Source organism: Leptidea sinapis, chromosome 14 (assembly GCF_905404315.1).
Source record: "Leptidea sinapis chromosome 14, ilLepSina1.1, whole genome shotgun sequence".
Lineage (NCBI taxonomy): Eukaryota > Metazoa > Arthropoda > Insecta > Lepidoptera > Pieridae > Leptidea > Leptidea sinapis.
The window spans coordinates 4,647,378-4,662,546 of NC_066278.1; the positions used below are offsets into that span (position 1 = coordinate 4,647,378).

General features: G+C 33.4%; 1 protein-coding gene across 1 annotated transcript in view; it reads left to right on the forward strand.

Moving 5' to 3' along the window:
• LOC126967882 (transmembrane protein 151B-like) overlaps positions 1–13,185 on the forward strand; it is a 42,435-nt gene extending 29,250 nt beyond the window's left edge. The window contains exons 5-8 of the mRNA XM_050812577.1: positions 1,258–1,423; positions 6,310–6,433; positions 6,504–6,624; positions 6,702–13,185. Coding sequence (XP_050668534.1) covers positions 1,258–1,423; positions 6,310–6,433; positions 6,504–6,624; positions 6,702–7,589 — 1,299 coding nt within the window. The 3' untranslated portion in view covers positions 7,590–13,185. The remainder of the gene's footprint in view (positions 1–1,257; positions 1,424–6,309; positions 6,434–6,503; positions 6,625–6,701) is intronic.
• The last annotated feature ends 1,984 nt before the right edge of the window (positions 13,186–15,169 follow it).

Here is a 15,169-nt window from a genome sequence, read left to right on the forward strand (position 1 = left end):
CCACCAAATCATCACTGAAGTCGGATAGTGCCGACGTTGCACTCTGTCGGATAATTGAGAAGCTTTTTTAGAGCTTTCACATATACAGTGAGCAGCTACAATGGCGACATTAAATGAACACACGGGTAAACCTTAAACATAAAAAATTAATTCAGAAATTAAAATACATAATTCATCTTAATAATCCAACTTTCCAGAACATCAATTTGGATCATCCTGTAAGAAATGTAGTAGCCACGATCTAGCGTAGCGTACACTTGCGTCTTCCACACAGAATAAGTAAAAGACATGTCTGCCACGCCGCGCCGTAGCCGTTAGAAATCGTAGGCACAGTTGACATAATATGTACGTAGGTGAATAGCGCCCACGTAAGGGTAATTTAAATTTTGTTTTCTAAATGTATTGGTTTTGGTAAGGGGCTCCTGCTTCCGTGCAGTATTGGCCAGTCATTCCAACCAGCCCAGCTCCTTCCAGAAGTTCAGACCACTCCTGGGGTGTTTGCAGATATCCTGGAGCGACCTTGTATTTACTAAGGTTTTAGCCAGTTGGTTGGTCGTTTCATCCTCGGCTAGACAGCCCCTGCACTTAGGACTGTCCGCTACGCCGATTGTAAATAGATGCTTGTTTAGTGATGTGTGACCCGTTAGGGTACCGACCATCTTTCAGATATCATGTCTGTTTAGGCTGATAAGTCGACGTGTCGGTTTGGGCGATAGTACAGGCATCGCTTCTTTTGACTGTCTACAGCCTAAGACATTTGTTCATCGGGTGTTGTGTAGGTTATAGGTGAGAGAGCGTATCCATGAGCGCATTTGGATGAAGGGCAGTGGCACGAGTGGCCCTGGGCCAGCCATTTGGGTCTCTCACCCCCGCCTTGCGAGTTCATCCGCTGCAATTTCTAAATATATAATTTCTTTCTTTAAAAATTTTATTTTCTTTAACACTCGCCTTAATGTTACACATTTATATAAAATAATTTATAATGGATTAAAACGTGTGTAAAACTGTTTTAAATTCGATTTTGCTTAAAACTAACATTGTTATTACTAACCCGACGTCTCGAGACCTTTCTAGATCACGTTTTCAGAGAGACGCAAAATTTAACATACAAATTACACGCGTTTTAATTCTTTAAAAAGTGTTTTATTTCAACAGTCAACAGGCAACACCAGAGGAATCACAGTAGCGTTGCCTGCTCATTAGATAATCCATTATTATTTTTAAGCTTTGGATTTTAGAATATTTATGTAAACGCAGGTGTACTATGAGCGTGTCAACACTCACAGCGCGAGTACTTCGTTTGCGCATGCGTGCTGCGGACAGCGTGATGCCTCGCGGAATTTGTTGCTGGACACAAGCACTCCGATAACTAAAGTACGCTTTAGCAAAGGATTCGCCTTCGCCAATATTGAAGCAGCTAGCGGTAAGTCCATGAAAGCCACCAATGACAAATTTAAAAAAAAAAGTTTTTTTTATGACAATAAGGGACGAGGTGAATCACGTGAACGTTCACCTGATGGTAATTGATACGCTCAGCCCATTACAATGCAGTGCAGCTAAGAATTCTTGAAAAACCCAAAATTCAGAGCGGCACTACAACTCTGCTTGTCACCTTGATATATAAGATGTTAAGTCTCATTTGCCCAGTAATTTCACTAGCTACGGCGCCTTTTAGAACGAAACACAATAATGCTTACACATTAATGCTTTACAGCAGAAATAGGCGCCATTGTGGTACCCATAATCTAGCCGGCATCCTGTGCAAAGAAGCCTCCCACTAGTTGCACATTTCAGCGTTTCTGTGATATGGGCAATCGACATTATTTGTCCAAAAATTTAAAATATTCTTAACACCTCTCATGGAATGAAGGCATCTGTTGTGCCTATGTCATATCGATTCTTGAATGGATATTCGCTATAGTGCCTAATCTAAAAACTGACGTGTGTTAAGGCGTGTCATATCGTACAGTTAGGTCAGTCACGGAAGACACGACAACCGTAAATTAGTCGTCGACGAGTTGGGCGATACTCTGCTTAATTTCTGTGCGAATATTAGTCATTGTGTTATTTGAAATTTATTGGTAGAAGCTTAAAAAATTTATCTTCTTTATTTAATAGTTAATTATTTACATGTTAGCTGGTTTGTGAATTCTTAGATGGTGGTATTAAAATTTGTCAATGGTTATAAAAAAACCCCTTTTGATCTTTTTTCCTATATTGAAGAATAAGATAGATTTAATGACGTCATCGGTACCGTGACGGAAACCGGGTGCATAGAAGTGGTATGGTTTTATGGTGGAATGTTAATAAATAGCAAGATCAACTTGCTTTTGAGTTTTATCAACTTTTTCTGTTAAAAAGTTTTTATTTTATAATTTTTTCTGTCTATAATCTACTAATGACTACAAACTTAATTTTTGTTTACTTTTAAAAATAGTTACCTACCTAAGTGACACTTGAGGGTATTCCTTTATCTGATCTAGAGCCAAATAAGGTAATGCACAAGCCTTACGATGAACGAGCTTTAGCACAAATGCAAAGTCTGAGAGGGATAAAACTCATTCGTCGAGAGGTTTTTTTGTTATATACAACTGAGCATTAAAATCTGTGAGTGAACAATAAATCACCCCTATTTTCCCACCCTTAGAATAGGATTTTTTTCATTTTTCCTGGATCAACATCGGGGTATACAAATTTCCAGTAAAAAAGAATCTCGTCCGATTTTTTCGTCGGTTATAAACTTATTAAATTCGTGTCAGCAGTCTTCGTTTTTAAAAAACATGTTTATGTGGAGTTTCCGACGTCCTCTAGTGCATGATAAGTTATCCGTAACAATTTTTTCTAGTATTTTTCGAAATTGGCATATTTTGATAAAGGCCGATACTTATCTATTAACTGACTAATATCGCCCTCTAGTATAGGAGTAACCAGTGATATTTGCCCAAACAGTAGGGACGTGGCCATGATGAATAATGATTTTTCAAATAAAAGAGTTAAAGGTAAGGTAAATGCGTAACACAATCTTTTTTATCAAAACACGATAGATAAGATCCCGGCTAACACCTTTACTTTAATATTTTTTTATTTTCTTTAGATATGTATAAAAAAGTACTTATGTCGAAAAGTGTATTATTATTTGAGGAAATTTCATTTAAGACTAATGAGTTTATGGCCAAGTTTTCGAAAACCGAATGAGAATGTTCATTAAGAAGTTACAGATTCCTTCACTATTTGAAGTCAAACTGCCTTTGTAATGCATATTATGGGGTAAGGCAGTTTGTGAAATTGTTTGTTTCAGGAAATACCAATTATAATTAGGCATAACTGCATCCACTGAAAAGTGTGCAAGTGGAAAATAATCTAATAAACAATCTACAACTAAATTTAGGTTTGGTTAGGAATAGTGGTTGGTTGGCAAGCACCACCACTAACCTAAATATTTACTCATAATTAAATGATAATGAAATTTTGCAATATTATTAGGTTAGGGAAAGTACCACCAACCACTATTCCTAACGTAACCTAAATATTTATTTGTACATTGTTTACAAGAGTAAGTCAAAAATAATGATATATAAATGATAATATAATATCATAAATAAATGATAATGAAAAGTGTGCAAATATGATTTGCCCACAAACCACTATTCCCAACCTAACCTAGATAATGTTCTTTGTTTATAAGAGTTAGTAAAATTATTATAATAATAATATAATATTGACACACATTTTACACAAATTATCTTGCCCCAAGTTAAGCATATATAGCCTGTGTTATGGGTTACAAGACAATGATATATTTAATACAATATACTTATACATACATAAATTCATATAAACATACACACATACATAAATACATTTAAACATTCATGACTCGGAAACAAACATCCATATTTATCATATAAATGCTTGCACCTACCGGGATTCGTACCCGGGACCTCTAGCTTAGTAGGTAGGATCGCTAACCACTCGGCTATACAGGTCGTCAATAATATTATATGTCGTATTATAATTAAATGATTAATTAATAATGGAAATATACATGAGTATCTAAATAAATTAATACGGGAAGTGTGCCCTAGATCGAGAATGTAATTTAATTATTAGAGTCTGGAAGCATCGCACAAGTTAAGCTTGTTTTGATCTTCGCTGGAAATATGGTGTCGTATATATGAATGAATAAAATAAAATAAAATAAAATATGTGGATTGATAATTAAATCAATATTACCGATTATTAATGTTGCCTTGCTAAGTGCAACTGATCAAATTAATGTCAAATAAATCTGTCTTACTAAACAATTTGTTATTTTTAAAGTTATATCCCTTACTTCTGGGATAATTTTATTATGCAAATTAAATTTGTTATTAAAATTTATGAATGATGTGGGACTCGAAACCGTGATCTCTCGGGTTCCGTCCGAGCGCTCTTACCAACTGAGCCAACCGTTCGAGTGACGCATGGTTCGTAAATTTTCGTATGTCTTGTTCAACTCATAGGTTTTGGCTCTATTTACAGGATCTTCTTTACAGTTGATAACCTGCACAATCCTATTACCTGCATATTAGGCAATTGACTCGTCACTGAACGGCTCAATTCGTAAGAGTGCTCGGGCGGAGCCCGAGGGGTAACGGGTTCGAGTTTCGCATCGTTCATAATTTTGGTTATAAATTTAATCTGTCTAATTAGATATATATTTGGCTATAAGTGGCAATATTGCCAGTATATTTCAGATTAATAGCTAACTAAACATGTTTGCTATAGCTGATGTATTAAGTTCGCCAGAATGCTCATTGGTCAGATTTATTATTTGTTCAGCTAGGTCTGTATCCGTTTCCACGAAATATAAAGTTTTGTATGAACGCCATGACTGCTTAATTATGTGCTGTTATTTATTTAAATCGATCTTTCTACATATTATGGATTGCCATTAAATTACAATAAGTATAAATATTTTACAAGCTTATATGTGACATTCTGAAAGTCATTGAACGCCACACTATATGCAAACACTATTAGATTTGTTATATTATTTTGTTTAAGTGATTACACTCACTTCTGGGAAATTTGTGGCTCGAAGAGTGGAACAGATAAAATTTGTATATTTCATCCTAGAAGTATGAGAGAGCACTTAAAAATATCAAATTGATTAGATTTGAAAAAGCGACATCTCAAGTCAATTTCCTAATATGCAATTATTGGTGTTTAGCAGGTTATCTACTGTAATGTAGATCCTATAGATAGCACCAAAACTCGTATTGAAACTCGTTGGCACAATTTGCAATAGCGTTGGGGAGTATCCCGAAAGGCGCGGGTTCGAGTACCGCATCGTCCATGAATTTTGGTACTTTGTACAATTAACGATACATATAAAATAGGATTCAATCCTATTAGAATACACTTATTGCTTTATTAGTATCTTCCACTTATATGACCCATTAGGCTAATTAATCTTACAATATAAAAAAATCATATTTATAATAGAAGCTACTTAAATTAATTTCTTACACCACACCTTATAAAATATTTTTGTCAGAAAAGCGTGTTCAACCTTGTGATTAATTGCACTGTACGTGTATCTGATGTTACAGTTAATTTTCCGTGCAAGGCTAAAAGCGTGCCGCACGAAATAAATTAAAATCAATATACTGTAAGCTTATAAATTGTGAATGACTTTACGGTATAACAATAATTTATAAATAATGAATTGTATTAAATGAATAGCTTGACTTATCGATAGAATATATTATATTATAGATAGAATTTTAAGCTATATAAGCGTGGCTATACCACTTAGTGGTAGCTTAAAATTAACCAATAATAATTATTGTCTATTTCACACCATACCAGGTATGCGAGAAAGAGTATTTAAATTATAATTTTTAATGTAACGAAATTTTATAAAAAAAAAGAAGAAGTCTGCTGAGTTTCTTGCGTCCTGTTCTTCTTAGCTCTGAGAAATTTTGAAGAAAGTAATTTTAAAATATTGAAGAAGAAGAAGAAGTGATTAAGGAACCTATTGTTAATAAATAAAAAAATAAGAAATTGTATAAGTTACATTATTTATCAAATTTTGAAGATAAATTCATTGCAATTAATTAGAGGAAAAATATACATAAAAACAATCTATGACAAATCAATCAATAATCACAATGAAAATACAAGAATTTTCATTAGTGAATCATAGTAGCTATAAAGTTGAAAAAAATTCACAATTTAATTAACGTAACCTTAATTCTCTCCCCTCCTTATAATATTGATAGATAATGAAATGAACAAAACTAATTAAATTATTATGTTCCACAGAATTTGAAGATCAAAGATCAAGATTTTTTGCAGAGCATGAAAGATTTGATGATTTTATGGAAATGCGAGAGGGCCTCGATCTCGTCGGCGTCAGTTCATTTAAAGAATACATGGTTGCGTACAGGTGAATAGGTTTTGACTAGACATAACATTCTGTACTAGTAAAATATAAGTAATAATGAATAATTTTACAGGGATAGTGATCGTTTTCAATGGTACTCGTCACAAGTCCTATTCTGGACTTTATCCTGCCTTCTCCTGTCGTGGCCTCTTCGAATTTTGATAGAATGCAATACTGCATATGTTCACTACACGGTAAGCATAATTTTAAATTTAATGATTTATTCAAAACAATATAACAGGACTACATTTTTATTGGTTGTTGTCCACAGATAACGAAAATTTTTGGCACAAATTATGAATTAGACCCGAGTCGTCAATTAGATTTAGATACACATCTATCGGATATATTACCTCCAGTGCCAGCTTCTAATTACGCCTGGGCCTTAGCTGATGAGCAGAGTGCTGTACTATGCTCGGCACCAAGACCTGCTCGTACTTTGCCACTATCCCATGCATCAACTGTAGACAGCTTAGAACTATTCGCTGCAATTCGGGGTAATTGTGCCATCGTTCCATCTTACTCAGAAGCAATGCGTATAGACGCCGCTTTGAGAGAAGAACCAGCTGAGAATATGTCTAATACTGAAGTAACAATAGATATACAACCTGAAACTAATGTAAGGCCAACTATTAAGGCTGCATCTTTTGACGAACCAGCCAGAAGACCTAAGATTAAATTAGCTGGTACACACTCTAGTCATAGTATAGCCAGTAATGCAAGGTTGCTGGATGCCAAGCAGCAAAATAGAAGATCATGGGCCGGAGTGCTAACTAGCGCAAGAAGTGCTCGACAAATATTAGAATTTTCAAATACTCCAACTTATGAACAACTATCTGAAGTAGATAGGCCAAATCGAGAGTCTACACTTTATTTTTCAAGAGAATTAACCCCTATTCCGTCTAGTGATCCTTTCGGAGGTCGAGCGCAAACTACTCCTACAGACGAGCCACCCTCATATGAAGAGGCCTTAAAACTTCCCGCTTTAAAGAAACTGACTAGATCAATTACAGGGACAGATCTGGCTGGTCCAAGACGAGCGTTTTTAAAAGACGTCCTCTCCAATAGAAGGTCCTGTTTAGAGGGTGTTGGGGTGTTATCAGGTGCCAAAGTCGTTCGATTACCGCAAAGCGAGGATGGAGAAGAAACGCCACTTTAAGCTGGGGAAAAAAGTAATTTAATCTGCAATAATGTAAAACTAAAATGCCTATATTATCTTATAGATAACATTTCTAGGTCCGTACTTAATAAGTTAATAAGGTCATAACGGTTGTAAATTATTATAATTAGTAAAAAGCTTGACGCGAAAGCTATTGTATAGGTGAATTACTAAGATTGTAAATAACAGTTATTTTGGTAATTATTGTAAAAGTGATTATTATAGTTCGAGATTTTCACAAAAACATATTGATAAGAATCCCTTTTAATTGCAGACCGAAACCTTACTATTAACCTTATTCAAATAAAAATAAAACGTTTTAAAGGAAAGATCGCTTATATTTACATTTCAATGTCAATTATATACAGAGCAACTAGTTATTTATTTACCCAAGCTTTATATACTACGTAGGTATATTTTAAACAAAATACTGACTGGAAACATGTATGTATATAAATAAGGCTAGATACAGTTAAGTACATTATTTAAGCAACAGGCGGTGCCTTGTATAATAAGCCTTTGTTTTACATTGAGCATTTGTATTCCTCGCAACTCTGTTCTCATGTAGTAACCTTGTTTTCCTTAACAGAAAGCTTTTATCATTTCACGTGTATCATGATATAATACACCTATGATTTATCTACAGTATAATTTTGGTATCTTCATTCAAATAGTCACCCGTTGGAACGGTGAACAAGAAATTTGGAATATAGGCGAAACTGCAAATAAATATATTTCGAGTTTCGCTTATATTTAAATATAAATATATATTGTTCATTGTAGTCATAACCAAGAGAGCTTATATACAGTAAAAGCTTTTTCTTCGCGGGGTGTATGTTCGGAAAATGTGCCACGAATACAGAAACCGTGAATATGGAATGGTAATTTATTATAAGGGATATCTTCCTAGGTGACTTTATTAAAAAGCAAACATAAAAATATCAATTTACTTGACGTTTCTCGTCATATAGTTAATATATAGTGTATATATAGACTTAGCAGATATGGAGAGGGAATGCAGGGCGCTGACGTTTCGCGCGAATATCGATAGCACGCAGAATCGCGCGTTGCTCGACAGTAGTAAAAATAACTCTTTTTATATCGCTCTACTTGACTAGCCTGTGGGCGTGCTACACTAATAAATCATACAGCACCCTGCGAGTCGAGTATAACAACGCCTTCAGAGCACTGTTGGAGTTCCCACGTTTCTGTAGCGCGTACGCTATGTTCGCACACGCAGAGGTCGATAGCTTTAGCGCCATTCTACGCAAAAAACGGGTCTCTTCTTCGCCGAATACGAGGCAGCAGTGCCAGTTATCTGAAGCTGACAGCAGGGACTGTCCATATGTTGGCCATATAATAAAAGTAAATTTGTCCCTTCGTAGATATTATTACTAACACAATTAGATTATAAGTTTACTAACAGTGGATGGTAGTTATCTCAAAATAAACGTTTTATTTATTATATGTTATATATATGTCTTAAAGAATTTTGTAATGCTTTGTCTATTATCAGTTTTTAAAAACTCCTTCAATTGGTTGTAATAAGTTCTATTTTTGTATCAGTCCATTTGACGATTCACAAAGGTTGTGGGGTTGGATACATATTGAAATCCTTTTAATTTTTATTGATATGTACGTATCGATTAGATCCGCGAATAATTTTCGCATTTTTTTTAAATCCGCGAATAGTGAAAACTCTAGTGAGAGAAGCGCGAATAAGGAGCTTTTACTGTAGTAATATTTTGTTTGTCTTTCAAATAGATTATGAAATGTTGACGTATATGCCTATTGACTTTTTTATATTCACAGACTGTATTATATTGCTACTAACACTAAGTTCGTAGGAAAGACGTTAATATAAGTGCTATCTTTATAGATTTATTTAGTAGAAGATATTATAAAAAGCTGTCTGCTTAACAATTAAAATATATTTTATGTTAAAATAGAATTTTAGATACGCAAAGGTGATACTAATATTAAGTCATAAAGAAATCGTGAAATTGAACCAACTAAACATAAGTGTATGTACAGATTAGATAAGTTTATTATTTTCAAGTATACATTATATTATAATCATTACTATAAGTTAACTACAACTAAGAATAAACCCTTAAATTGTATATGGGGATTAAATATAGTGGTTAGTATAATTTGATTTGCAAATCAGTGCTACGAGTATATAAAGGTTATTTGTACGAAAGCTACAGATGTTAAACTGTTAAATTATTTTTAATGATTCTAATGAAGTTTTTCTTGGGGTCAGATGACAGTGTATATAGATAGGTACCTAGTCTGTCAAATTTCATAGCTTCAAAAATTTGACAAAACAAGCCTATGTACTTCACATCGATTTTTTTAAATTTCGGTATCTACACAGGTTAAGAAATCAATCAACTCTCAGCTAGTTACAGCAGTCTACGCCGTAATTGTTACATGTTACAGAATAAAATATAACAGCTGTAACTATATCAATTCAAGAGTATGTTTAATTTGGTTTTTCCTTTAAATTAATATTACCAACATTAAATGCAACTCATCACTGGCCTGTAACAAAGCATATTTAACTTCAGATCGTTTTTTTTTTAATTTTCGGCATCTACACAGGTCAACAAATCAATCAAATCCCAGCTAGTTTCAGCAGTGTACGCCGTAATTGTTACATGTTACAGAATAAAACATAAAAGCTGTAACTATATTAACGCAAGAGTTTGTTTAATTTGGTAATTCCTTTTAATTAAATATTACATTTAATGAAACTCATCATTGGCCTGTAACAAATTTATTATACTAGAATATACCAATGGTTTGAATGTATTATAATTTGCTCCCTTTTAATTCTTGACAGCTCAAATTGCAACATGTTAACGATAGGTCCGTAAATATTATTAGTATAATATAATATATTATATAACCTAGTTGAGAGATTTGAGTAAGGTTGGTTTTAAGAGGATTCATATCCACTTAAACGTGCTCAATAGGATTCTCTTCGTCTCCACCGGACCTCGAATTCTCAAGGATATCTCTTCGAGAACACTCAAGGCTTGATTTACTTGGGTAACATTCACCAAAAGTAGAGTTGTATTTAATGTAATATTCATTTATTAGGAAGTACCACATTAAACATACTTTGACATTGATACAGTTACAGATATTATGTTTTATTCTGTTACCTACATGTAACATTTACGGCGTACACTGCTGTATCGAAAAATTTATTGACGATAGAGTTACAAATAAAAGATTATTACAAAGAAGAGTGTACTAAATTTACATTAGAAACCTGACAGTACTTTGTAGTTAAAATGTAGAATTTTAATCCTTTGATAACTCATATTGTCCGATCCGTATCAATATTAATTTTACAAAATAAATCTCAATTTTGTCCTCTTATACGGTTACAACTTTAGATAATTTATACGTCTAGATTGACTGTCTTGCTGCTAGACAACCTATGAAAACAGTCCAAGTTTATCTACTACTTAAGTGTGCGTGACAAGCTACGTCTTATACTCGCGATGTGTATGACACTTTTTGTAAGTGTGCGTGCATCGCTCAAAATAGAGGTTAACTCTCAACCTCATCTTTTTCGATATTTTCACTGCTGTCACGTTTATCCAGACGTAAAAAGGATCTAAGGTTACAACATAAAAGTTTTGTTAGTCGAATGTATCTATCTCATTGTAGTATCTGAGAATAATAATGACAAGTGAAAATTAGCGATATTTGGCTAGTGCTGTATAATCTTAATATATATAAATTACGTGACACGTTGTTTGTCCGCGATGGACTCCTAAATTAATGGGCGGATTTTATTGGGGATTACTTCATCGTGTACAGTTTAGTCCAACTTGAGAGATAGGATAGATTTTATTTCGATTTGAAATATTTTTGACAAATGCATAATAAATCAGTATTTTATTTATTGTGTACAGAACAACGTCTGTCGGGTCAGGTAGTACACTATAGATATAACTTTGAATTAAATTGGTACTATATTAAGTAGCTTAATATAATTAGAAAGCTGGTAGTATTAGTTATATAAAAGTTATGTAAAGTGCCAATTAAATATAAACATAGCATCGTCACATATAAATGCAATATAACATTATGTTTCATACAAGTTCGATGTTTATGTGAGCATAGTCATACATTAATTTTAATTTCTTAACAAATATTATACTCAGATAGTCAAATAGCTAAGAGTAACTAATTCATTAAAAAGCAACACTGAGACAAAGAGGATGTAAATACTACGAAATAACAGTTGCTTAAAACGTAGTGGATGTAGGCTATTTCTATTTTTACATGATTATAGCCGTCATGTGTCAATCTATCAATGACAGCACGTTTCATACAATCAAATTGAATGAATCGCTTTTTTCTTCAAGAGTTTCGCTAGGCTGCACTGTGACACAGCTAATATATAACAAACATGAGTAAATAATAATATTAACCTATGGTTAATCAGTGAAAACAGATTGTCTGTCAACTAAGCAGTTTCTTTTTTCATTAATTTATTTCAGTACGAACATGATATTAGACTAGTATATTTTACCTTCGAAATCTTAATAATAATAATTTATCTTCCAGTGGATTTGTAAGGCTTTTGTCGAAAAGAGCTAGGAAATATTGAATTGTATAGGATCAGCTATGGACCGCCCAGTTTTCCCAACGGAATAGTCATAAATCAATTACCCTATTGTGATGAAAAGTATAAAAGATACGACTTAATATTGTGAATAAAATAATATTATAATGTTAACGCTTTTAATGTCCTATTTATAATAACATTTCGTTTTAAGACAGATACTTAGAGCCTGTTTCACAATGTACAAATAAAGTAGCGAATTGTCATAGATTAGCTAAAAATTAATGGCCACTGAAAAGTACCGAATAACACAGATTACGTTTCTCAAGTACTTCAATAGGTACTACTGTGTTCATTTACTAGCTGACTTAAAGGTAGGTATGTCGGTTTGGCAACCTCGCATTTTCTCGATTGACAAAATAAAAATATTAAAAAACTGTTCGCATGAAATAAAACAACGTTAGCTTAATAATAGCTTTTAATTTAATTTTTATTTGATATTTACAATTTTCTATTGGATATTGGTCTTATAAATAGCTCTTCTACAACAATTTTCGTAACAAAATCAATTATCACATAATTGTAATTCACTTTGAAAATATCAGTGAAATGAATGCCATGAGTCTTTCATAACTACCAGATCCATCCTATAATTTAATAGGCACTTTATGTGCCAGATAACACTATTTGTGTGCTTTTCACAAAATACCTCAAATATCTTGATTCGATTGGTGAGTCGCAACTAACCTGTACGCAACTTTACTTGTACATTGTGTAACAGGACCTTAATATGCTGCCTGCCCGAGCATAAATAACTATTTAGTGTTACAGACAACCATTGTTATGAAAGAAAAGAGCCCTATGATTAAAAAAATTGTTTAATGGTCGTTCAGTGACTCACCACGCTGTCTCGAGCAGGCAGCGAGCGATTGACATTGGTATGAAAATTGATATTTTCGAATTTAAGTATAGGCTGGATGTTATTTATTTTCAATAAATCATGTTATAAAAAAGTCTTTTTTTTAATCTACTTCCTGATCAGGGTAATAAGAATGTTATATTAAAAAAATATGGACTTCAAACGCGTACACCTACCGGGATTTGAACACGGGACCTGACTAAAATAGTAGAGTCACTGTCCTGGACTAAGGCGAATATACACAATTTCTATCACCGCTCAAGATCCATGTCGATGCCATTAACGTAAATAAGTTAGTAAGGCGCTTGAATAGTAAGAAGTAAGTAAGCTAAGAACAAATCTTTCATTGATTTTTCTTATTAGCTTTGATATTATCTATTCTAAACGACACAAGTAAATTCTGTGACATTGAAATTTTAACATCTACAGCTACTTACTACCTACACAATAGAAAACAATGGCATTTAAATATAAATTTGACATTTGACTTAACCTATATGAAAATAATTTTATATCTATATGTACTATTATTATAAAGAGGAAAGATTTGATTGTTTGATTGCATTGAATAGGCTCCGAAACTACTGAACCGATTTGAAAAAATCTTTCACTGTTAGGAAGCTACACTATCCCCCGGGTGGCATAGGCTATATTATATTTTCAAAAAAATTGGTATCCTTTCTAAAACTCCAATAATGTAGGTAACCCAACTTGTAAATAAATTACCTGAAATCGCGTCTGCTGTGAAAAGTATTGATAATAATAAGAATGTACTACGACTTTGCAGAACACGTCATTATTTACAAAAAGTGATCATTTATTTTAAAATTTAATTGAAATGTCGCTACCACGTGCTCCACGTAGTCCAGGAGGTCTATTACCAAAATCGAAAGCCGAAGTTTTGGTATGAAACGAAAGAACGACGAACTTTAAACTAAATCCTATTACCAAAGTACTTCGGATCCGAATAGTGAGGACGGATTTCGTTTCGGAACCATAAAGAGTGAACTTGTAGTTACGAACTTATTAATGTCAAACAACGAAAATGTAAATGTCAAGTGAATTTGGGAGGGAATAAGGTTATCGATAGACAAAATGTCTAATCTAAAACTTCGTATCGAATTTCGGATTGAAACACTTTCGTAATAAGAAAATGTACGATTCGTCAACCGAAACTTCATATTCCGGTTTTCGTAATAGGGCTACTGTGTGTACGCGGACGAAGTCGCGGGGTATCAGCTAGTTTAATACATTCATAATAATTTTAGCGTCCTCCGCTTTCACTGCTCTGCTCCTTCCCACTCACGGTGTCTATTTTTGGCGGAGCAGTTCTATATATAGATTTTACTTAGAAGATTTTGATTGGATTAATTAATTCAAAGTAGGGCGTGATTATCTCAACGTGAATACTTGTACTCCAGATAAAGAATGTAATTGTGTTATGAGCGAGAGCTTCGTAACATCATTAAATTTAATCTTGTTATATGATCGTGTAAAACGTAGCGTACAGACTCAGACATTAATCTTATACGAAATTATAATACGACATGGGTACAAGGTCGAAAGTGGCATTTAAAGGCCGGCAACGCTCCTGTGATTCCTCTGGTGTTGCAAGAGAGTGTGGGCGGCTGTAATCACTTAAAAAATATTTTAATTCAAATTCAAATATTTTAATTCAAAATAGAATTTAAAAACACTTATTGAACGTCAAAAACTACCACCCATTCAAAAGAGTCTGCCTCAGACCTGAGAAGAATGGACGCAAGAAACTCAGCGGGCTTTTTTTTAATATAAAATATGGATTACAATGTAATATCGTACAATAAACATTTATAATTAAAGAGCCTGAGGGTGTTCGCTTTATTCCCAGTCCGTGGTGTCATTAAGAAAATCGTTTATGCTATAATAACCTTTCCCACACAAACGTTTTTTAACAATTCTTTTAAATTTCGTAACACATTTGTTTTGTACATTTTCTGGGATCATATTGTAGAAGCATATACATCGCCCAACAAAAGACTTACTAACTCGACCCAACCGAGTAGTAGGCATAACAAGTTTATGTTTGTT